Below are 25,796 nucleotides of genomic sequence, written 5' to 3'. Positions count from 1 at the left end.
CGTAAGATGTTATGCAGTCTTACAAAAGAACTTGCATTCACACACGATAGTAAATAACTAAAACATGACATGTGTTCTAGTTTGTTATTTTTGTGTGTGTTTTTTTTAATCCGAAATTTTTCCGACAGTTGGATATGACTCGAATATGTTTCGCAACTTTCCATTTGGTCATGTGTTGGCACACGTGACGAGTCTCGAACATGTGATCAAAGATCATGAATAGAATTATATGTGTAATAACTATTTTGTCAAGAGTAATGAAAACACGCTGTTAATGTAATTAAAATTGTATCAAGATTCCTCGGAAATTTCGGTACATTCCTTACTGACGGAAATTACCGATATACCGGTACAGTGAAAAAGTATCGTCGTACGTACCGGTTGAAAAAAATACCTGGGTAATCCGTTAATACCGCTCACTTCTATAAAAAACAAAAACAACAAGGAACTCGCCGATACCATGCTGTAACAGCATGGGGCAGTCGCTTTCAGTAAGGGATGACACAATTAAGCGACATTGTGTCAAACCCTGTTTGCCTATTATCATTAAGGAGAATAGTTACATTTTATGCCATAGTAATTAAAACTTATTTCAGGGCTTTCATGAGCAGACGCAAAAGTCGGACTTATAATACTTACGAACTGGGCACCTTACTTTACCGTTTCGTATGTAGCATGGTCACGAGAGCCAAACAACTCGATCTACATTTTTGTTAAGGATCACGTAATTAGTGTTCTCTCCGGGATAAAAAGATATATGGGGAATCCCACAAACTTCGGTCCGGGCCAATAAGCTATAGGGGATCCCACGAAATTCTCTCCGGGCCAGTAAGCTGTAGGGAAGTCCCACGAACTTCTCTTTGGGCCGAAAAGCTAAAGGGGGATTCCACGAACTTCTCTCACGACCAATAACCTACAGGGGGATCCCACGAACTTCCCTCCGGGCCGATAAGCTATAGGGGGATTCCACGAACTTCTTTCTGGGCAAATAAGCTACAATGAGATCCTGCAAACTTTCTGTTAACTACAATGATCCGCTACAACCCCACTTCACTTCACCTTAATTGATTTTTCTTTTTCACCTTCATTGCTAAATCACACCTTTTGACACGTTCTTTCACGTTGCTAGAATGACTTTTAAGGTTAATGTAACTAATATTTTGAATGAGGTGTATAAACTTTGAGCTTTTTCACACATGGCTGAAGACATAGGTTTTAAGTAATTATATGAATATATTTATTGTCAAATGAACTCAATGGCAGTTAGATGACCAAACTGCTGATACGTGTGCTACTACACATTGACATATTTCCTGACAAGGTGTAGGGGTGGATAGCTTGCACATATTTCATTTTAAATTTTCTATGTCATCATTTAGGCGTCTGTGTGCGCGTCTGTCCGTAAGTCCGTCCTCGCTCTAGACTAAAACCAATGTTGAAGTATTTTAAAATTAAACATAATTTTAAAGTTTCTTACTTTCAAATCTCTTGGGCCCCCGCTGGCGGGAGGGGGCGTCCAACAGATTTCACCTAATAGTTTACGACACTGCCGCATCCGCCACACCAGTACGTCAATCCCCACAAAGATCAACCTCTGAGAAGCTAATGAATTACCCTACGTTCGTCATCTTTTGATTACTACCACTATGGAGGCTATGGGGTTTGATTACTACCACTATGGAGGCCATGTTTTGATTACTACCACTAAGGAGGCCATGGTTTGATTATTAACACTACAGAGCCAATGGCTTGATTATTACTACTATGGAGGCCATGTTTTGATTACTACCACTATGGAGGCCATGGTTTGATTACTATCACTATGGAGGCCATGGTTTGACTACTACAACTAAGGAGGTCATGGTGTGATTACTACCACTACGGAGGCCATGGCTTGATTATTACCACTATGGAGGCCAGGTTTTGATTACTACCACTATGGAGGCCAATGTTTTGATTACTAGCACTATGGAGGCCATGGTGTGATTACTACCACTATGGAGGCCATGGTGTGATTACTACCACTATGGAGGCCATGGTTTGATTGCTACCACTATGGAGGCCATGTTTTGATTACTACCACTATGGAGGCCATGTTTTGATTACTACCACTATGGAGGCCATGTTTTGATTACTACCACTATGGAGGTCATGGCTTGATTATTACCACTATGGAGGCTATGTTTTGATTACTGCCACTAAGGAGGCCATGTTTTGAATACTACCAATATGGAGGCCATGTTTTGAATACTACCAATATGGAGGCAAATGTTTTGATTATTGCCACTATGGAGGCCATGGTTTGATTACTACCACTATGGAGGTCATGTTTTGATTACTACCACTATGGAGGCCATGTTTTGATTACTACTACGATGGAGGCCATGTTTTGATTATTAGCACTATGGAGGCCATGTTTTGATTACTACCACTATGGAGGCCATATTTTGATTATTACCACTATGGATGCCATGTTTTGATTACGACCACTATGGAGGCCATATTTTGATTATTACCACTATGGAGGCCATGTTTTGATTACTACCACTATGGAGGCCATGATTTGATTACTACCACTATGGAGGCCATATTTTGATTATTACCACTATGGATGCCATGTTTTGATTACGACCACTATGGAGGCCATATTTTGATTATTACCACTATGGAGGCCATGTTTTGATTACGATCACTATGGAGGCCATATTTTCATTATTGCCACTATGGAGGCCATGTTTTGATTGCTACCACTATGGAGGCCATGGTTTAATTACTACCACTAAGGAGGCAATGATTTAATTACTACCACTATTAAGGCCATGGCTTGATTACTACTAATACGGAGGCCATGTTTTGAATCCAGTTCAAACTTGAAATAATGATTTATATCATCAGGGGCTCAGACGAGTTCGACAATGGACGAGATTGACGAGGTGATCATACGTATCTACTGAGCTTGTTTCTACTTCAGTCTGATAGTCTGAGCTTGTTTCTACTTCTCTGATAGTCTGAGCTTGTTTCTACTTCAGTCTGATAGTCTGAGCTTTGTTTCTACTTCAGATGCCATATTTTTATTTTGCTGTTGATAGAATAAGGAATATGTACAATGACTAAAAGTTGCTCGGGATAATTGAGTTAGGAAATTGTTACCCCATAAATAAGCAAAAGTCATGTATATTAAGGAGGTGATATAGAGTCTGATTGGCTGAGCTTGTTACCACTAGGGAAGCTATATTTCTGATCCGATTTTGATCAAACTTGGTTAATGGGCTTATATCATCAAGTTCTCGCAATAATTACCGAGATCTGAGCTATTGTATGCACAAGGCTAGAAGTTAACATGCTGTCAGATCTGGACACCTACGTCGTACTTACCTTTGCTTCCTCAATCCTGGTTTTATTTTTAAAATATTATTTTGTGGGTCTGTTTGGCAAATATATATATATATATATATATATATATATATATATATATATATATATAGAGAGAGAGAGAGAGAGAGAGAGAGAGAGAGAGAGAGAGAGAGATGGACAGACAGACAGAGAGGAGTTGTGGTAAACAAAAGATTGTCTGAATCACATCTATAAAGCCTGTTCTTTCCTGTTTACCATCAATAACTAATTCTATTTAGGTCATATTCATATTCGTTTCATTATTTTAAATTGCAATATGTACATAAAAGACACAAGGATAAAATATATACCAGATGTGACACATTACATAAATCAAAGACTTATTGATTAAGGTGCTCTAAACTATGTTCAAATTTATTGTGCACACTAGACGGTTAAGTCTAATTAAAACACCAATCCTTTATTTAAAAGCAACATCCGTCATACTTGTAATATACATGGGCGCCCACACATAGGGCAAGGGGGTGGGGGATTCACGCTAATTTCACCTCAAAACATGTTTTGGGCTTCATCCGTAAAACAATAGCCGACCACTAAATGTTTGTCCCCATCCCCTGCACTTAACAAATGTATTTCAAATCTGGGCACTCATTTAGCTGTTACTTTTTAATCCTGTTTTTTTATATAAGGAAAACGAGAGGAAGATACTACTTGACTGGTTTTCAGACAATGGCGTAAAAGCAATCCCCAGAAATTCCAAACCACGGTTTTTGTAAAAACATAATGCTGGTAATGAAATGAAGACCATGGGATACCCTCTTTGGGCAGTAAAACTGCTCGGAGTAGATACTGACTCTAAACTAAATATGAAGAACTGTATAGCTAAGATCTGTCAAGAAGAAGCAAGACATCTCTCGCAATGTTTCAACCGTTATTTGTCCATTAGTATTAAGTTCATGATCAACTAATGCTTTATTAGGTCAAATCTGAATTATTGTCACTTTATTTGGCACTTCTGTAGCAAACAAAATTCTGCCTAAATGGAGAATAAAATATTTAAATTTTGATAATTTAATGGTTCATCCGATTCTCTGTTAAGAAAAGCAATCGTCATTCTTACATGATAATAAATTGAGATACACAAGAGAATCTTTGCTTTAAATCCTGCTTCCCTACTGATTATTTTAATGTATTTGTTTATTTTACTTATTTATCGAGTTTAAATTTAAATATTTCGCACCGTTATTTTCCTGATATCTTAATTATTAATATGGCTTTTGTGATGCATTTTGCTAAGGAAATTTGTCATATTTCTTGTGATAAATTTTACTAAGAAAATTTGTCATATATCTTGTAATGCATTTTACTAAGGAAATTTGTCATATTTCTTGTGATAAATTTTACTAAGAAAATTTGTCATATATCTTGTAATGCATTTTACTAAGGAAATTTGTCATATTTCTTGTGATGCATTGTACTAAGAAAATTTGTCATATTAACTAAATTATACCATGAAGGTAAACATTTTGTGAGAATGTTTTCTCATAAACTCTTAGTAGTGCTGTTTCCTATGACCAGATAGAAAGAGAGAGAGAGAAGTTCAAGCTCTCTTGAAAGAGGTGTCACTTATGATGGCGTAGATACGTCTATATCTTGGGGAATATGGCAAGCGGAGGTACGAGAATCCTGTAACGATACGAGCCTCTTTGAGATTCCGGCGAGCGGCCTAATTCTATTGAAACTTAAATTACGGATATAAGAGATACATATAAAATTACGATATTGTTTCACTTACCAACACCATACATTTGTATAATTTCTGCCTTTTAGAATATAATACAGATAATTAAATATCGAATAAATTCATGATATCTAAAGAATCTAAAATTCAATATTTCAGACTAATACCGCAATCATTTAATAGAAATAAATTTTACTGAATTTAATCTAAAATGTCAACGTATTAAACTCTATTATTTAAAGAGTATTTTATATCTGAATTAACTATTACTGAGTATGAAGTTGGTAGCGAACGTCGTTTTTTACTATAATCAATAATATAATTACAAGTAAATATAAGTTCCTCAAAGAATTAAACTTTCAGTACAATATATTAAAGAATAGTAGAGAAATATTAAAATAATCCAGTGTTGCAACGTACCAATGTTAGATTAACATCTTAACACTAAAAATCCCTATGCTATATAAAAATTGTACACAGACGATATCTTACCTGTAACAATACAAGCCTCTTTGAGATTCCGACGAACGGACTAATTCGTCAAACAAAACTCTTCGCTTTTTCATACACAGTTTCTTAGGACGCAGTCAAATATGATCGTACGTCTAGTTCTTAAGTTTTGCCAGAATCTCAAAGTGAGGCTTCATCGTTTCTTACAGGCTACCGTGTGGGTCTATGTACGTCATTAGACAGACATTTCTGCCACATCAGCTTAATTACCTACTCAGAGAAAATTTTTGAAATTCGTTAGTTCAGCGACCTACACAACTTACCCAGTGTAGTTTTTTTTCTTCGGACTTTATGATACAAGGGAAATGTATAGTGCAAGAGAGTTTTGCCTTTTTGCTCATAAGGGCGCAATCTTTATTAAGTAGTATATAACTGTAATACAGAAATAAATGAATTTAATCTCAATATATCTTAATAGAAATTACTTTCAATATAACTGAATGAAATTTTACTTTTAATACAATTTAGAGAAAATTTAAATCGTATTACTTTAACTTAAAAAAACTCTGTCCTAATAAACACGTCCAATTATAATCTATTCAGAATTGGCAAACGGAAACTTGTGTTTACGAATCACTCCAAGCTTTTTTGTTTTCACGTCTACAATGGCTACCCACACAAAACGTATTATTTATTTTACAGGAATCATGACATATATGTCTTTAAACGATCTTTCTCCATCTTATATATCAAACCTAATTGAACTAAGATCATCAAAGACTGGACGTTATTGCCGATCCACAGCTAATAATGAAGTCCAGATTCTGTGGTCGAAAACCAACCATTTCAAAGTTCTTTTACTGTATCGGCACCTTTTTGAATTCCTTACTCCTGAGGATACGTAATTCAAATTACCTTGTTTTGTTTGAAACATCATTAAAGAAACTTTTTCTTGGGATGCTATATAGAGAATGGTATCATTGTGTCCAGAAATAATATGCGCATTTTTATTTTGATGTATATAGATACGACTTCTGACAAGCTGAAATGTGTATATCTGTGTATATTATTCATACGTGTATGTGTTGATCACTATAATTACACATAATAATTAATTTTAAATATGTGTGAGTGAGTGTACAAGTACACCTAAGTGTATGTAAGTGACTTTTTAAAATAAATTTATAACATAATCTGTTACCAAAATTGAGGATCACATGGCAGATGTGTCTTTCATGACCAAATGTGTTATATTCATTTACTAAAGATTATTATTATTATTATTATTATTATTATATCTTCTGAGATTTGTCATATTGTCGTTTGTCTTAAACACTCTTGCCGGGGGCTTAAGGAAAATAAATCTTGCAACAAGTGGCCAACAGGAAGAGAATCAGGTCCTGCAGTGCCTAATCTGCCGGAATTAGATCAAATTTGTATCATTTTTTAATACGTTTCGGAAATGTACTAATTATCTTTGACTGATATGCAGACAGCAAACTTTATTTCTGTGTCAATGAAAAGGGCGTTAATCTGATCAGATGATAGATAATGTAACATCTTCCGGTAGACTCAGCCGAACCTAACTTTTCTTCCTGTCTGACAAATTTTGCAATGTTCATTTATCAGTCTGTTTGCTGACGATTCCTGTATAACCCCAACGGTTCTGTCAGTGACTAAAAATACCGGACTGTCAGCAAATGAGGTGTTTTTCTATTTTTATTTTTTAGTCATCTTAAATGCAGAACTTATAGCATTATATAAATAGCTACAAATTACATTACATCACATAATCTTGTACCAATTATCGAAATGTACAATAGTCATAATCATGTGATTACGTATGCTGTCCTTAGACTGCACATTGATAAACGGGACAAGTAAAACACTGATCAGAACAAATCATTTTCCCAAAGTTACTTATTGGACAGCCTATTGTTGTCAGATTCCAAAGCTACTTATTGGACAGCCTATTGTTGTCAGATTCCAAAGTTACTTATTATTGTCAGATTCCAAAGTTACTTATTGGACAGCCTATTGTTGTCAGATTCCAAAGCTACTTATTGGACAGCCTATTGTTGTCAGATTCCAAAGTTACTTATTATTGTCAGATTCCAAAGTTACTTATTGGACAGCCTATTGTTGTCAGATTCCAAAGCTACTTATTGGACAGCCTATTGTTGTCAGATTCCAAAGTTACTTATTATTGTCAGATTCCAAAGTTACTTATTGGACAGCCTATTGTTGTCAGATTCCAAAGTTACTTATTGGACAGTCTATTATTGTCAGATTCCAAAGCTACTTATTGGACAGTCTATTATTGTCAGATTCCAAAGTTACTTATTGGACAGCCTATTGTTGTCAGATTCCAAAGCTACTTATTATTGTCAGATTCCAAAGCTACTTATTGGACAGCCTATTGTTGTCAGATTCCAAAGTTACTTATTGGACAGCCTATTATTGTCAGATTCTAATGTTACTTACTGCACTATTGTGAGTTTCCAAAGTTACTTATTGGACAGCCTAATATTGTGAGATTCTAAAGTAACTTATTGGATTATTGTGATATTCCAAAGTTACTTATTGGGCTATTTGAGATTCCGAAGTTACTTATTGGACAGCCAATTATTATGAGATTATTGGAAACGTTTATTGATATCATTCCCAGGTGAAAATAACTCACCTCAGTTCACTGAAACTATCTAAGCAAAAATAAAAAACGTAATTTAAAAAAAAATGAGTATAATTTTGTCGACAAAGTTAGCAGATTAAAAAGGGTATTTATCGAATGCAACAATTTATTGCTACACATTGAACCATGTTGACCCATGTTGTTGCGATAACAGAACGCAGTAAAATGTTGCATTTGGAACCATGGCAACACAGTCATTCAGCAAAAATTCCTGATTAAACTGGGGGTAAAGTGCTGTGTGTAACAATTCAAAAGGCTATATCGTTCGATAAATCACACCATATCATGAAAAAAATATGTACTGTTCAATGAGCTTATATAATATTGGTTGATTATACAACAAAACGTAACCTTAAGTTCACTGACCTCATTCATGAGAAAATAAGAGACCTTCAGAAAAGAAGAGACCTTATCAAAACAATATATATATGTGTGTGTGTGTGTGTGTGTGTGTTAGGGTGTTAGGGTGCCATTGTTTACTGCGCTTTGGTTTAGTTATCGTAATCTAGGTGACGAGTAACCATGGTGTTATTGCCTGATTCGAGCAAATAATAAAATAAAATATGAAATTAATGGATGTAATAACATAGATCTGAGCAGGGAATAAAACAACACGACCCCTCGTGTGTAAAATATAACAACTTCATCAATTACATAAACAAACTTCATCAATTACATAAACAAAACGAAACTGGATATGACCTTTTAATGATGCAATTTCTCTTAGAAATAGAATTACGAAATTTATAAGAAATGCTATTAGGCATTCTATTATACCGAATAAACAAATTTAATCATTAAACTGAGCTAATGACCGAACTCATTTGCTCAGCATGCCTGTATAACCCGATTGCTCCCGGTTCTTCCAAATTCAACGCTGGTGACAATTTAAAGTTGCCGTATTTTTTCCTCTTCCCTCTATTCCTCCAGCCTCTTTCGGGTCATTAGCTGTAACTTGGTTTCCTGTTCTCTTTTCCCACTGCGTGGTGCACATATGGATCTAATTTTCCCCTTTAAAATAAATACATAAATATGCAACCTAAATATTTGCCACCCTTTTTTACTTCTGGGATCGAACAATAATCCCCACTCCTATTACGTCAGGTATCGTCTTAATGTAACTCAACAGAAACTGAGGCTAATATCGATCAGTTCGCAGTCTGAAATCTTATACACACGACACTATTACCGGAAGATTAATGTCATTCCCTAGCGCTAACCGAATTCCTAAATAGAACCATGGCATAACTAGACATCCTAGTAAAAAGTACTATGCCCTACTGTGGGCTATAAATCACTAACTTGACTATATCGGTCGGTAGGCGTACGATTCTTAGTTGAAAAGGATTCATAATTTAATTTCACAGATGAATTAATGGACTTCACGTCTTGCTAAAAAGAAATTCATTGGCGTAACATTTCCAGACACAGTAAACTCAGTTCCTAGTCTATGTGATTTATATAATTTAAGACAGACAAATCCACCCAGTCTCACAATTAACATCGGAATTAACGTAAATTATGTTTTTAATTTAATTCAGCGTATGTTATTCATATTACATATAAAAGAGTAAATTCGAACAAATCCCTCAAAATTCATCTCAAGGTAATTTTGTATGATATTTTTAGAATACACGAGTCATATAACAATCACGACAAATAAATGCAAACAGTTAACTTCGGAATTAAAGAAAAATTAATATTTCAGTTTAAACAAACAAATTCAAACGCGAAAAGATTCCCTAAGTTATGGTCAGTAATCATCTTTCAAAATTCGCTCTGTTCGCGCGCGCTCGCATATGAAAGTAAGAATCGATGATAATAGTCCGAATTAACCGACCCGTACCTCGAATGGATGGTCAGTCCTATAAATAAATGATCTTTAAATTCATCGTAGAATATTACATTTAGGAAATACACAGTTCAGTATCAAAATTGTTAATTGTATGTATCCAGAATGTAAGTGTTTCTGTGTGTCGATGTTCTAAATCCAATACACTGAGTCGCAGATATAGGTTTCTGTGATGACAGTGCATTGTTACACGCGAGGGGTCTCAATACGGATAAACAAATAAATTTCCTCTAATGACCTAATGACGACACGTCAAGAAAATTTAATTTGACGCTTGTATGGTTTATCTTGTTTAACATTTATATGATTCATCATCAAGCCTTTCCAAGCTCAATATTAATACTTGAAACCATGCATCATGAGACACAACCCAAACACCTGGTACAACGAATTATTTCTATCTCAAGCCACCATCTAGAGCCAATTTTACGAAATTAAAACAAGCTGTCATCAAGTTTCGCGAATACTGTCCATTACGACGATTGCTCCTAAAAATCGGCTAATTTCACGGTTTGAGAAATATCTTTCCAACACAGACTCCCCATAATTAACAAATAAAAAAAGCAAATAGATAAGTAAACAAATAGAGAAATACGCATCCAGAAAGCAGATGATACATGGCACTTTTACTGGAACTAAACAAAAACCAACTGTCTCGCCACCACTACTGCTAAGACGACGAAGACAATGATGATGGCAACGGGGAGCACTAAAAGTTGTGGTATTGCTGATGGTTAACGTTTTCATGCTTGCAATGATAGCTGGCATTACCATATTCGTTATTATTCTTTTCTTGATAATCACGGGTGGTGGGTGGTGGTTTTGAAGTAGTGAATATTCTCACATAGGTGGTGGTGGTGGTTTGGAGTTGTGAATATCATTCTCGTCTTTTGATAGTGAAACAGGTTCTGATGGTTTGGAGTGAAAGATTTAGATACATAATTCAATGATCCCAAACCATTTACACGCATCGTATGAGTAATAATCTATAATAAAATCGTATGAGTAATAATCTTGCATCTCCATGTGTGCTTGATTGAAAAATTCATATATCGTTCAAATTTTGGCCAAGAAAAATATATTCCAATAATGCCAAATATTTTCGTTTATATACACGAGTATTGAAGGGTAAATATTTGACTGATTTTTAACAATCTATGAGCCGGAATAAACATCTGAAATATTATCATCACAATGTCACTGTTATGAAAAACAGATTTGGTATAGGTCTCAGCTTTTAGTTGGTTTGATAATTTCATGTTTTTCTTATTTAATGCAACTTATCGATGACGCATAATCCACGTACCATACAATTTTGTCTTTTATGGACACATGTTTTCAATCTGGAAGTGAAATATGCAACGGTTATGAGGAAAAGAGTTTCTTAAATTGTGTCCTCTGTGTGCAGGTGTTCTTGTATATATGTGAAATATATAAAGGTTATGAGTTAAATGGCTTCTAATATGCATTTTATGAGCATGTGTCCTTTATACGAGGGAAAATGTCGTTTCTGGGGAGGTGTCCTTTATAAAAAGGTGACCAATAATGCAGTTTCAATGTAGTCTACGTGTCGAAAGTATCAACAATGTATGTTATGTTGTTCACTTCATCGGGAAACATATCGACATTGATAGACCAGCAAGAGTAAATTCCCCTGTTGCAGATTTTGCATGACACAGCGAAATACTGCTGTGGTCTAAATTTAAATCGTGGGATTTGTATGCTAAAATAGATTAGTCAAGAAACAGAGCACATCAAGTCAAATTATTTACTCACCTTTAAAAGCACACCCCTTTTACGCTAAGGAATGCTCAGTGAAAACGGAAACTGCGCACTGGTCAAAATTTGAACAAAACTATGTCATCGTGAACTGACAACTCCGAGTTTTCGAAGATTCTAGAATATCCAAGTAAAAAGATTACTCAGAAGTCTAATCTGCCCTGGGGTATATATAAGTACCATCTCAACCTTAAACACAAGCACAGTAATTCCGACTGTTAACAGAGAGATACCGTAACAAATATTTTAACTTTACTGCAAGATTTTTAATAAGAATTTCAAAGAAGTAGGGAGAATGTCGCTGACGGTAAAGGCATATTTGCAAAAATTGAGAGCGGAAGAACGAGAAATCCGACGATTTTCAGTCCCTACAGACGTTACCAGTAGCTATGATTATTTATCCAGGAAAATTTCAGATATTTTCCCTTCTCTGCGACATGGGAGATTCTCTTTTTTCTGGAATGGTATTTATTTATTAATTTATTATTTGCATGCTTGCTTCTTTGATTATTTAATTGAGAAATAATTTGATCGGTTGGTTTATTTTGTCTCGTGGTAATTAGTTTGCTATCAAATCAACGTATTAGTTAATTGTTTGCTTGCTTACCGACTTTGTTGACTTGGTGTCTGATCCTACATTTTATCTCTAGCTTTAACAGTTTTCGTTCCTTGTAGTGTCTTTATTCCGTATTTTTCGCATGGTTACTGCCATCACACTCACTCTTCAGTAGGTGATATGGTTGTCATCGTCATGGTCATGAAACCATCCCTCTCTATCTCTGTCTCTCCCTCTGTGTTTATATATATATATATATATATATATATATATATATATATATATATATATATATATATATATATATATATATATATATATATATATATATATATATATATATATATATATATATATATATATATATTATTATTATTATTATTATTATTATTATTAGATCCCGAGAATGATCTCGTCGCCATTTCTTCTGACGAAGAATTACTGGAAGCCTTAGGATACGTTGATGACAACCTGTTTAAAATCTACATTCGTGGTAAGCAGAATGTGTTGCCTTTGTAAATGGAACAGGCTGAATTGCTCCTTGAATATTTATATATGTATAACGTGTATACGTAGCTTTAAAACTGGACGTTTTCATCTAACAGCCGTAAGCAGGGATAATTCTTAAAATGCAATAAAATCAAAATGAAAAAAAGATTTTATTTGAAGCAGGGACGTCACGGGGGGGGGGGGCAGTGGGGGATTTGCATGTACTGTAAAATTGATGTTGCCTATATACGAAAATTAACAAGCCCGTCAAGTTTTGCCCCCCCCCCCATCAAGTTTTGCACCCACCCAACCCCCGAAAAAAGTTGAAATGACGTCCCTGATTTGATGCTGCCAATTTAATGAATGATTTTGAATTGGTATTAAAATACGTTGAAAGTGTACATTGAATATATTTGTTTGCCTATTAGTTGGTATATTTTACATAAAGTGTTTGCGGTTTAGTATTTTTGACATGTATGTTTAATTTGTTAATCTGATTGGTCCAAAATAAGCCAATGAAATTCTTGAGCAGTGTTCTCATTACTGAGTGGCTGCTACCGTGGGGATATCCCTTTCCCCGCCATCTGGAACCTCATTTTCTTTCTTTTTATTGTTATAAATACTATTTCAGTAATATGGCGGCTGACTTTCCAATCGATAGTCGAATGGACATTCAGAAAAAAAATGCGCAATTACACAAAAAATGCAATGGAGTGGTTATGTATGTCGGGATTGGACATTTTGCCCTAAGCAGAATTCTTCAGATTTTAAGCTAAAACACGAGTAAGCTCGCTAGACTTTCTCCAAGTTAAACCGAAAATATCGGAGAACCGAGAAAATCCATAACGCTGTCCAACACGGAACATATTCAGTCATTGTAGAAAAAGCCCGACAAGCTATTGTAATGCAGTCATCTTGACATTGCTGCTGCGACAAAGTATATAGATCTTGCATCCCAACCCCATGAAAAGTGTGGTTTAAATGTCAGCCTATAGCCTATATAAGTAGACAAACATGCTTATATCATGAAGAGATTATCGGCAAATATTGGTCTCTCAAGTGACCAAAAGTTATTCAATTACAGTATCCTTCAAAATCAAATAATGCAAATATACGGTCACAAAAACATATGGAATGTCCATGAAAGAATCGAAAACTCTTTTGTGTGGAAATTTCGTAAGCAGTCTTATTGACTGAACTGTGTGACCCGACACAGGAATTTTTACTGGAAACTCATTGTTTAAAAATGATTTTGTCCGTATCAAATGATTTAACGATTGGAAGGATAGTTGCTCCTTGAATTGTAATGTGCAAAAATAAATCTACTTCTAAATGTTCCTGGTCATTTAATTTTTTTTCTTCTTTCTATCCAGATTACTTCCACTCAGAATAAAAACTATGCGACAGACGATCTCAGATGGGAAATGATTTCACATTGAATTCATGAAACTAGTTTCTAATTGCGCTTGCCAAAGCTCTAGCAAAAGCTTAAAACTGTTATACTCCTTTCATAAATTCTGTATCGGATCATTTCAGATCCTTTATATAATAGTTTATAAGCAAGTACACAAGAGAGTCATTACGTATTTATATGTATGTAGTTATGCACATGTGTGTGCGTGCGTGCACGCATGTATGTAGGTGTAGGTAAAAACGTATGTATAATTATTTAGCATTGTATACAGCGTGAGCATTGTACATGTGGAATAGATGAATGAATAGATCAACGTCATGATATAAGACAGGCTTAAATATTTATAAAAGTCAAAACTTGCACTGTTATTTTTTTATATTGGACTGTACGGCTTTTGCACTAGATTGAAAAAACAAGAACTTTATTTTTAGAAAATCAAGCATCATGTTCCTCCAATGTCAGTGCCAGGGTTCATCCAGGGGTCATTTGTGACGGGTGTGAAGGCCCCATAGTGGGAATTCGCTACAAGTGCCTCACGTGCCCAGACTATGACCTGTGTTCCACGTGCGAGCAAAGAGGGCTCCACTCAGAACACAGCATGATGAAAATCAGTACACCATTGACTCGCCCCCCAGGATGTCGGGATGCAAGACCAAGTGTAAGTAAATCAAGGTAGTACAAAATAATTCTTGTCCTTGCGGCGAGATATGGCTTTTCAGCTAAAAGCAGTATATTAATTACATTTATTTAAAATTTTCCTGTTCTTTCATCTTATCCTCTCTTCATATGATGCTACATTATTTATTGTGAACATTTTTCTTTCGCATCACTGTGCAGAACAAGAGACATTCGTGCTGAACATGTCTCTGACAAACACAGCCTGAAACGTACAATGCATTTTAAAGCTCAGGCGATACTTAAACCTGTTTTAAATAAATAAATTTGTAATGTTAGCAAAAGCACACGGTTTTAATACAAAACTAATTGCATAAACTATAACGTAATATTTAATGTCACGATAAGAGGGTGAAATATCCCGAATTCTCTTTCTGCAAACATAAATATATTGCGTCTGCAATCAAGAAAATATTACGTAGGGGGAGGGGGACATTTACGAAACGCGTATATACGTAGCAGTGGTTTCAGAAAACCGTGTATTGCGTCATGACACAAACATGGAATCACACCACGATTAGAACAGGTAGAGCGTAGTGATAAAATGGACTGTGTTTCAACGCAGCCTCTCTCCCATATTATTTATTTATTTATTTATTTATTTATTTATTTATTTGTGACCTGAATCTTTTAAAGCTCTTTGTTACTCCACCACATTTCCATCGCTGGATGCGTCAATTCATGCAGTGTTTGCTCAACCGGGACAATCACACATGCTACCATCAGAAAGAGGCATGCTGTGGTCAGAAAGAGGTATGCTGTGGTCAAAAGGAGACCAGGAATAAGAAGGACGCCAAAACAGAGAATTCAGGATTCTGTGAGGACGGAGAGAGGGAGAAAAACATGGAGGGAGAGGACTTTCTAACCACCGTTGGCGAAGTCATTACTGCAATGCTTGACCCTTTCGGTACGATTCCAATGCAATTAATGTGCGTGTGTCTGTGTCTGTGTGTGTGTGTGTGTGTGTGTGTGTGTGTGTGTGTGTGTGTGTGTGTGTGTGAGAGAGAGAGAGAGTACATGTATAAAATAAAATACTCTGAAAACAGAATATAATAAGGTTTAACTTAATATGAATTATTAATACACATGGCGGCATGTTTTCATATAACGTTCAGCAAAATTATATACAACAAAAATTTATATATATTCAACAGTGTTTAAGTGAGAAAATTACTTCCATTGCAAAATCAAACGCATTGTATATACCTTTAGTCTCCCGTCCCTACCCTCCCTCCACCATGTAGCAGTCGTTTGTTCAAACGAAATTTATTGTTACATTTTTTCTTTTGTAAAAATATGCTGTAACCCATAGTTTACATGTTTTGCCTGTAGGGTTATGGTTTTAATTCTAATATTCACTTTGTTTTTTCCGCCAGGTATCGACGTCTCTTACGACGTAGAGCACCACGGACGTCCTTCTGGATGTGGAAACCGAGGTCGCCGAGGACGTGGCGGTTGCTACGGCCGCGGACGTGCGTGCAAGCGCTCGTGCCCAAGATTTGGCACAAGGTCGGGCTGCCATGAAAAATGCCGGCAACAAGAAGCAGATAATGAACCCAAACCATCAACCTCAGGGGAAACATTAGACAGCACCATAAATATAGAAACGGTACAGTTCCCTTGTCCGTCCTTCATGAAGGTTTGAGGGTGAATAATTAGTCAATCTAGTCTCGACTGCTTCTGTATTAACACTTATGATTTAGACTTCATACCTTAAAATGTCATGAAAATATATTCTTAAATGTGCGTTAATGGGCCAATAGTTTTTATCCATTCCCAGCGAGAAAATGGGCATAAAAGATGGCGGAACTATCAAGAGGGGACGAATAACTGAGGAAAACCGGAAACGGGCTGTTTCGCCATTTATTTCTACCGGTTTGCGCCTAAAAGGAGTTTATTAGTCTTAAATTTGTTTACATTATAATAGTCTTCAAAGATTAAAACCACAGTGGAATGAAATGTGTAATTTAGACAGTTTTCTGAACAGTAACGGAGAGCCAATGTTTAGACGCAATCAATGCTCATATTTTCCATTCTAACAGGAGAAGAATTCTAAATCATCAAGTGAAGCAATTAATGGAACGACATTGCTGACCAACGGAAGAGAACCTCTATCATCATCAAGCCCTAATGAAGAGACGACCACTGACCCTAATGCAGGTATGCTAGAGTATACCTCCTTATAAATTTCGTTTGACTTCTGATGTTTTATCAAGTCAACAAAAACTTATCAATAAATTTAGACCATGATATGGATCTACACTTTTTCTCACACTTTTTTAAGGGGGAGAGATATATTTTCTTTAAAGTATAAACAAAACTTTAAAATGCAGAAAGAGGCACGGTCCTAATATAATTCTGAAACGATTCCGTGGTTGTGTTGACTTGCCCGAGGTTTATAAATTTTTCTGAAAAACAAGAAACCAGCAAAGCAAGATGGCAATCATATATTCAGCATTCCCACTTAACTAAAGGAAAATGAATGTCCTTCTTTTCCTGCATTTTCCTGTAAGTAGAAGAAACAAGCTTTTATTAAGCGTAAGAGATTCCAACATCAGTGTTTGTTTTAATCGATCGTATACAATAGTCCAGATTTCTCTGACGTAACCCCGTTCCCTACTGGCAAAGGACAATATTCGAGGCGAAAAAAGAGTCAGTCTTTTTGATTAGCAAACAGATCAAGTTATTATACTTAGTAATTCGTATTTTGAATTTAAAATGTGAAGAAAAATATTCTGCATAATATTCCGCGAACAATATTCATGCATGAGATTATTTGCAGTAAACTTAAGATTCTCGGGCAAAATGCTAAAAGTCATCTCAGCCGAATGAAGAATAGTTCTAAGATTCGGATGAAAAGAGCTCTGCATTTCTCATGCAATAAAATAAAGAAACATAATTTTATTGAGAAAAAAAAAAGAAGAAAAACGTCCATTTTCGAACTTAATGATTATCCGGTAGATGGACTTATAATAAAGTTAGCAACCAGTGATCCTATTGGCTGAAATTTAAGTATGACATAGGTATGACTTGAGTATGACTTTAGTACGACTAAACTATGGCTTTAAAGTAACCAATAAAATGTCTTATGTAAGACTTAATTTTAATACGTACGTTGTTGAATTAATGCAACTTTTAAGACTAATACTAATTATCTATTTATTAGAGAATATCTCGATACCTATATAAAAATTAGTAAAGCAAGACATGTTTAGCTCGGACTTTATCTCGTTTATTAACTATATCACCATTATATGATTCTGGCTTGAGAGTTTAGGACAGGTGCCAGCGAAAGTCTGAATCCTTTACTTTAAAAATATTTGTATATTTCAGGCCTGACCGTGTTTTCAAAATATCTATATACCCTACTCTCAGCTCAAAATCTGAAAATTTAGTAGTCTGTAAAATGCCATGGAACCATATCATCGCACCTATGTCTTGTACTAGTTTAGTCGTCTTAATTTCTTTCAATAAGAAGAAATTGTTTTAAATCAGATTCCATTGAAGATTTAAGGAGAGTAGGATTTTAAGCCGAGTTTGTATTCATTTTGAAAGTTTCATGAAATAGGGGCCAGGGCTAAGTTAATTAAGGATAACGATAGATTACAACTCAAGATTTAGACGCATTTTAGTTCTCGGCAATCGAGACAAAATCTGAGTGCGAGAACAGCATTTTTATATTTGTTTCTAGGGAAATCCTTCTTCAGCAGGGGTGTTTCTCATTAAGGAGTTTGCCGAGAAAGATAATTTTACAGATGTTTGGAACGCCGAAGTACCAGTTATGGACTTACATTTTCGTTTATTGTAAATAATGTCATAACGTTGATTAAACACTATACGTTATTGAAATTATGATTATGGTACGGCATCATTAGAATGGTTGGTATTAGATATTGTTCGAAAAGAAAGTTACGTTTTGACATTTGGTTGTAACCCTGGGCAAAAGTATAACATATGCTTACATACTTGCACCATTAAAGATCGACGTAAACCGACTTCAGTCTCTGAAATTTCCTCCAGTATGCCAGCACTGCGGTGCTGTTATTCTCGCCCGATTTTCGGGCAAGAAACAAGGTTTCGGGATTTTAGCAACTGGCATTAAAGATTTGAATATTTAAAACATTACAGCTTCAATAAAAATGTAGAAACCTCGCAAGAAACCATTCAATGAATCTAAATTCTAACTTGCATTTTCGTCCACAGAGACCAAGATCACAGAAGCCTTGCAACAAATGCTGGCCATGGGTTTCAACAATGAAGGCGGTTGGCTGACCAGTCTTTTGGTGTCCGTGAAAGGGAACATTGGTCGAGCTCTGGACGCCACGAAGCCCTAATCATCGGACACTCGAATGTCCTAAATGTGGAAGTCAACAACTTTGGACACTAGAATGTCCTAGATCTGGAAGTCAACAATCTCATCATATAGTTCTCAATCCTAATTATATATAGGGACTGTGTGTGTTAGTCTCAGCTAAATATGTAGATGGACTGTGTACGTTAATCTCAATTACGTATGTACATAAATTGTGAAACAAATTTGGGTATAAACGGATTTTTTTAGATACTTAAAAATATACAAATGCACATGTACTTCAAAACATTATTTTATATGTAATGTAATTGTTATCACTAAATACAGTGATATTGTTTTCAAAAATATTTAATGTACTGGATTTGGATTGTTTGAACATTTATCTTCGAAAAGACAAAACATTAATTGTGACAATTTGTGAAAACGTATCAAGGTTTAAGGTATACAACCATGAATTTTGGGGTTATATTTAAGTTTTACACAAATGAGCAGTACTGGTTAAATTTTACCTAGTAGAGATTATTTCAATCCGAATATATTCTTTCAACTATTATAAACTCATTAGATTGTCAGATTTTTTTTAAAATGCAGATTAAGAAACTGCATGATATCGGATATACCAGCGCATTATGCGACCGTAGATCTGGCTTTATGCAATTTGAAGTTGGATTTGACCTATAATCGAGTATATACGGTATGTGTGGATGGTGCCTTATTGCCAAGAGATGGCATTACCGTACCCAAGTCTGAGGCTGTCGGAAAATGTATCTTATTACATTTAAACTGGCTGACCAAATAAGTAAAATATAATTAATTGAAAACTGACGATATGAACCTAAAATATGAGACGATAACATGAAGAATAGTCCGGCTATAGGGGTTATTTTTGTACAATTTATTTTTTGTGATGAGACAACTGATATTTATAAAAAATAACCCACATTACATCCAGAAAATAGTACTCGAATATAATACAATATTGCGTCGCTAAAAGAAGAAAAGAAAACACTGTTTATGTTGTTCTTGTATGCATATATCTCACATAAATGATTACAATAACTTTAAATGAATTATACTTGATCCGTGTTGTGATTGTATGTCACTAGCTCACGTGAATGATACCTTCTGTATGAAAACATAGTTTATCTTATTGAATAAAAGTCTTTTTTTATTAAAATAATTGTTTGAAACATGTGTCTTTTTATTTGAGGACCTTATACAGTGGTCATTAAGTGTGTCCAGCTTATTTTGTTACGAACAGCCAGCAGACTGGAGACGATGACGGACAATATACATTTTTGTTCAAACCGACACTGACAGCTTTTCAAAATTATATCGGCAGCAGCATGGAAATTACAACAACTAATATATAACTTTACGATCAACATATCGGAAGTATGGTGCTTCGTATAGTTTCTTTGTTAAACCTTGAAAGAGAATTAAACAACACGCCCCCAAAAAAAGAAGGACATTGGACGTTTATGTCTGTATCTATGTCAGCAATTTGTGTCGATGTCATAATATCACGTTTCAAGAGAACATTTTCACTAACTTACCTAGAATCAGCAGCCATCTTGAGAGCCAATCAAGTATATTCATTGAACTGAGGCTTAAAATTGTCTGCCAATGATCTTCTCCAAAAATATTGACTGAAGTAGTTCAAGTTATTTAAATATTTCGGTAATTTCATTTTTAACAAATTATTTTCCAAGCAACTGGTATTTTAGTAAATGAGGACCCCCCCCCCCCAATTTAAATGCGCAGCACATCTCTAACACCAACCACCACCACCACCCCAAAAAAGAAAACATCAAAAGAAATAATTTTATTGTAGTTGTTTCTTGCTTGCTTTCTGTGCCATCTTAGTGTAATATCGATTTTATCAAATTTATAATTAGAACATAGCTCCGATCTTTCTATCGCCAAGGCTGAAATAAAACATGCATACTCACCGAAAATGAATAAAATAAATGAAAATAAAAAGATATTTAAATCGATGATTAATTTCATAAAGGAATAAATGAATTGCAACTCAAAACGGATGTAAAGAAATCGAAAATGAACTGATACATACATCTGCAACTAGTATTAGCTTAAACAGGAATTTAAGTTTAGCTATTTTGAATCCGGTTATGAGTAACCTCTGTGGGCACAAAGATGTGTGTGTGTGTGTGATTTGGACTTTTAACGTAGCTTTTACGATTTTTCAGTCATATCGCTACGATGAGTGTCAGTAATAGTCACGTCTAGCACTGGGACATCATGCCGCAGACATGTAGCATTATGTCCCACCCAGTCATATTATCCTGACACCGGGCTGACCAGTCCTAACACTAACCTCGTAGTGCTGAGTGCCAAGCAAGGCAGCTGTTAGTATAATTTTTATGTCTTTGGTATGACTCTGCCGAGGTTCGAAACCGCGACCTCCCGAGGGGGGCTCAAGGATGTATGTATGTATGTATGTATATATATATATATATATATATATATATATATATATATATATATATATATATATATATATATATATATATATATATATATATATATATATATATATATATATATATATATATATATATATATATATATGCCGCATTCTTCTATGCTTGTTTTATCTTTGTCTTCTCGAATTCGTTATGTGTATAACTGGAATAATGGAAATATTTTTTTTTTAAATTCCATGTGTGTGATTCGATGCAAACACGTTTAGTACTACACACGTTGGCATTCAAACTGAGTCTTTTCAACTGCAAATCTCCTCTTTGCCATTTACAGATTTCATTTGATGACATACTGTTATCATACCAGTAAAAGTTGACATTTTGGAAGGTATAGTGCACGGCCGCAAGCGCCATACAACGACTCGTTACTACTTTTTTCACCAGCTGATACATACGAGTCGGCGAAAAGATTTCCTCGTTTTCCGTGGACGAGAATAAAATAAAAGTTATGTTTGGAACAGGAATTTTGATTGCTCATTCAAACGGCATACTTAGCATAAATAATTATGACCCTAAAACAATTCATTGTACACCATGCCCACTAACGTCACACTTGGCATAAATAATTATAACCCTAAAACGATTACTTGTGGAACATGCTCACTAACGTCATACGTGGCATAAATAATTATGACCCTAAAACAATTCATTCAATAACATGCTCACTGACTTTGGATTCAAGTTCACAAAAATTTGCGTTGATGTTGTTGTTTTTTTTTCTTTCATTTGCTAATATTTCCTAAATTCAATAATATATTCCCATAAAACTTGGCATTCGTCATTATACAACTAAATACGATTCATTCTGCAACATGCATGCTCACTCATATAGCCTTGGAGATAAAGGTCACAGTCGTGAAAAGTTTTCAGTAAACGTTCTGGTTGAAGTGACATCCGTTGCTTATATTTCTTAAACTCCTTGACGGATTTTTTATCCTTGGAATTAGTCATAATGAACTAAGAAGAATTCATTTGCTGACATGCACACTTGACCTTTGACTGTAGGGTCATGGTCACAATCATAGACAATTTGCGATAAGGTTTTCATTAACGTTGTTTTAGTTTGCTTATATTCCCTGAGCCACTGGACGAATTTTCTTACTACTTTGGGTGAATCATTATTAAGCTAAGCGATGAGCATTTTCGCTCATTTTATCTTTGGGTCACAGTCATGGAGACAATTTGCATTCATTCGCTTTAAGTTTCTAAATATATTGATGGATTTCTTGTTCAATCATTGGGAGAATTATTATGAAGGAAAGATGATTAATATTGCAACATGCCCGCTCCACCTTTAGCACTGGGTCAAGGTCACACGTTTTGCATCACTGTGTTGATCGTGGTCTCGACATGCTGGCCCTGGACTTCATGTGTTTAATTAAATTTATCAAGCATTTTCTTCATCATAAGCATCCTTCTTTTGGTGTTGAGATACGTCTTGGTCAGTGCAATACACAATGACTAAACGTGCCATTTTTTTTAGTTAAGGCTGTAGCAAAGATGTGTAAAATAAATCTGAAAGTTTAGACATATAACAATCGCTTGTAATTCAAAAGTTATAATACAAAACCTCGAAATAGCAAATGGAATTTTAATCCATGGATGTGTAATTCAACAGAAAATGTCAAAAACTCGACATATGTAATGGATCCTTCAAAGCAAAAAATGTAATTACTTCCCGATATACTATGTTGAAATCTCAACCATCGTCGTGTAATTCAACCGATAAAATGTAAATATTTTATGTAAAAAATGGAACTTTCAGCCAGCACTATGTAAGTCATCAGAAAAAGAAGACATTTTTAACGTATGAAAGGTGATTATTTCAACTGCTACTTTCTTGTTGGACCAAATTTTTCAACCTAAGTAACCTCATAGGTTTATTTATATATATTCGTGAGAAGCATGGAAATCGTATCACTGGTAACTACGGGAGATAACAACGTAAGCATATTTGTGGCTTTCGACGATGCTTACACTACTAAGACATTTCAAGTTGTCGACCTTTAAGGCATAGCAGTGCTGGACAACTCTGTTCATATAGTGCCCAGTACCACAAACTAAATTAATACAAAACAAAGATAAAAAGGCAAACGGGTAAAATCCTTACATTTTTTTAAATAAACATTTTGTATATAGGCCATAATCGTTTAAAATGGTAAAGACATTATCGACGTGAATATTAAGAAAACGAATTCCAGGAGAGAAAAATTGCCGCCGTTATTAGCCTCGTATAACATACAGGTGGGAGCATTGAGCTACTTCTACATTCCCGAGACAGCAGGGTATGCAAGAAAGGTATCACGGTACCAATTGTTTTTCCATATACCTCAATGCTAATGTTTTGTGAAATAAATATACTTTCTATCCTACCTCAGCATGCATGTCACACTGTCATAGAGAACAATGCTAGATTGTCAGTTTGACAATGACATAACCAGGTACTCCGTTGCATTTAAGAGAGATAACTCTACTGGAACTAGACAGGGGTAAGAGTTATCTAGTCATAATAAAGATATTTACAGCCATGTTTACCATATTTTTAAAAAATCGTACAAAAAATACAACATATGATCTAGATAGAAATTAACATAAACTCACATGTTGCCAAGAGGCTCAACTTTTTTTAAATCTAACAGAAAGTACAACTCTTACATAATGCACCAAACACAGCTAGTGTTGTTCTTTAATTCTGAATCCAATGTGCCCTACACCTTAAGCTCCGCCCACCTGGACTTGCGCTATTGGTACCGTTATACCAAAACTTTGGTAGTATCGAGTGGCTATTACGGTCAGCTGACCACCCGACAGGTGATCAAAATTCCGAGCAAATTACGGAGTTCGCCGAAGTCTGCATGAAATGGGCAATAAAACAAGGTCCCATTATGACAACAGATGGTGCCGTAACAGAATAAATTCCCCGGGGTGAAGAATATCACAGACTGTAACCACATTTACGTAACAGGGACTTAGACATGCCTTTGCAGCATTGTAAACTTTTTGGTTCTTTATAATGATCAGATTACCTGCCCGTCTAACCTTTAAAAACAACTCTCGTGTTTACATAGCGCCATAGCATCACATAATACGACACAATCACGCTTGAATAATTCGTGAGAATAAATGAACAAATAATATTATACACAATTATTGTTTGTTTATAACTAAAAATGTTGCCAAATGTTTTTAATTTATTAAACTTTTGGAAAGTTTTGTTCGTTTTTTTAACATATTTTTGGGGTTAGAATTAACCTGCAATATTGATTTATCGAAATAATTTCCAGGTGACAAATTCTGATTTTTACGAAATAATTTATACAAGGAAAACTCAGTGGAAATTTTCTCTGCTTCTGAGAGGAATGTGCTTGTCCTAAATATTTTCATTGGGAAAGTCAGAAACCAAGGGGTTGGAATTTGGCAGATAGGTGATCGTCAAATATCAAATGACAAAACACTAGTTCTCTTATAAAATTAGTTTTCATGACACTTGGAGAAATATATAATAAAACTTAAGATATGAGATTAGATTCATCGAGTGTAGATGAAGAGAGAGAGAGAGAGAGAGAGAGAGAGAGAGAGAGAACAACAGCTAGAACTTCTAAAAGCTCTCGTTCGCAAATGCCAACGCATTTTATGTTAAAAATATTGTACAATTTTAAATATTTGAAAACATTCGACTATCTATTACTCCACCCCCGAAGCCCCCCCCCCCCCAAAAAAAAAAGTTACACGGCAAGTAACGGTCTTTTCAAACTTACCATAAAGATAAGTGTTGGTCATCAAAATTGTACACATGAAAATTGTAGACGCGTTCATACCGACAAACAATGCAGTAACAACGACAAACAGCGGTATCGGAATCCCCCGAATCCATTCTCATGGGAACAAAGCTACATATGAAGAATGCGTAAACGAGACAAACAAGATCAATCGGAAAAACGTACGTTAGAAATTGTACATTTGTCTGGCTATACATGT

General features: G+C 35.1%; 1 protein-coding gene across 1 annotated transcript; it reads left to right on the top strand.

The window, feature by feature from the left end:
- The first annotated feature begins 11,970 nt into the window (after nucleotides 1-11,970).
- LOC149782859 (sequestosome-1-like) lies at nucleotides 11,971-20,504 on the top strand. The gene is made up of 7 exons (XM_089934393.1): nucleotides 11,971-12,332; nucleotides 12,822-12,917; nucleotides 14,759-14,985; nucleotides 15,639-15,909; nucleotides 16,379-16,611; nucleotides 17,045-17,162; nucleotides 19,206-20,504. The coding sequence occupies exons 1-7, from the start codon at nucleotides 12,164-12,166 to the stop codon at nucleotides 19,334-19,336; spliced, it is 1,245 nt and encodes a 414-aa protein (XP_089790519.1). The 5' UTR covers nucleotides 11,971-12,163; the 3' UTR covers nucleotides 19,337-20,504.
- The last annotated feature ends 5,292 nt before the right edge of the window (nucleotides 20,505-25,796 follow it).

Source organism: Sinohyriopsis cumingii, chromosome 15 (genome assembly GCF_028554795.1).
Source record: "Sinohyriopsis cumingii isolate HCF-2022 chromosome 15, ASM2855479v2, whole genome shotgun sequence".
NCBI lineage: Eukaryota > Metazoa > Mollusca > Bivalvia > Unionida > Unionidae > Sinohyriopsis > Sinohyriopsis cumingii.
The sequence above is the reverse complement of the archived record's forward strand: the minus strand, read 5'-3'. Positions and strand labels throughout refer to the sequence as shown.

What these genes read in the sequence shown, in the direction of transcription:
- LOC149782859 (XM_089934393.1), top strand. Translation starts at nt 12,164, where the DNA reads ATGTCGCTGACGGTAAAGGCATATTTGCAAAAATTGAGAGCGGAAGAA. An exon ending in GTTTAAAATCTACATTCGTG is followed by an intron (nt 12,918 to 14,758) that starts GTAAGCAGAATG and finishes CTTTATTTTTAG; the next exon opens with AAAATCAAGCATCATGTTCC. An exon ending in GACCACTGACCCTAATGCAG is followed by an intron (nt 17,163 to 19,205) that starts GTATGCTAGAGT and finishes TTTCGTCCACAG; the next exon opens with AGACCAAGATCACAGAAGCC.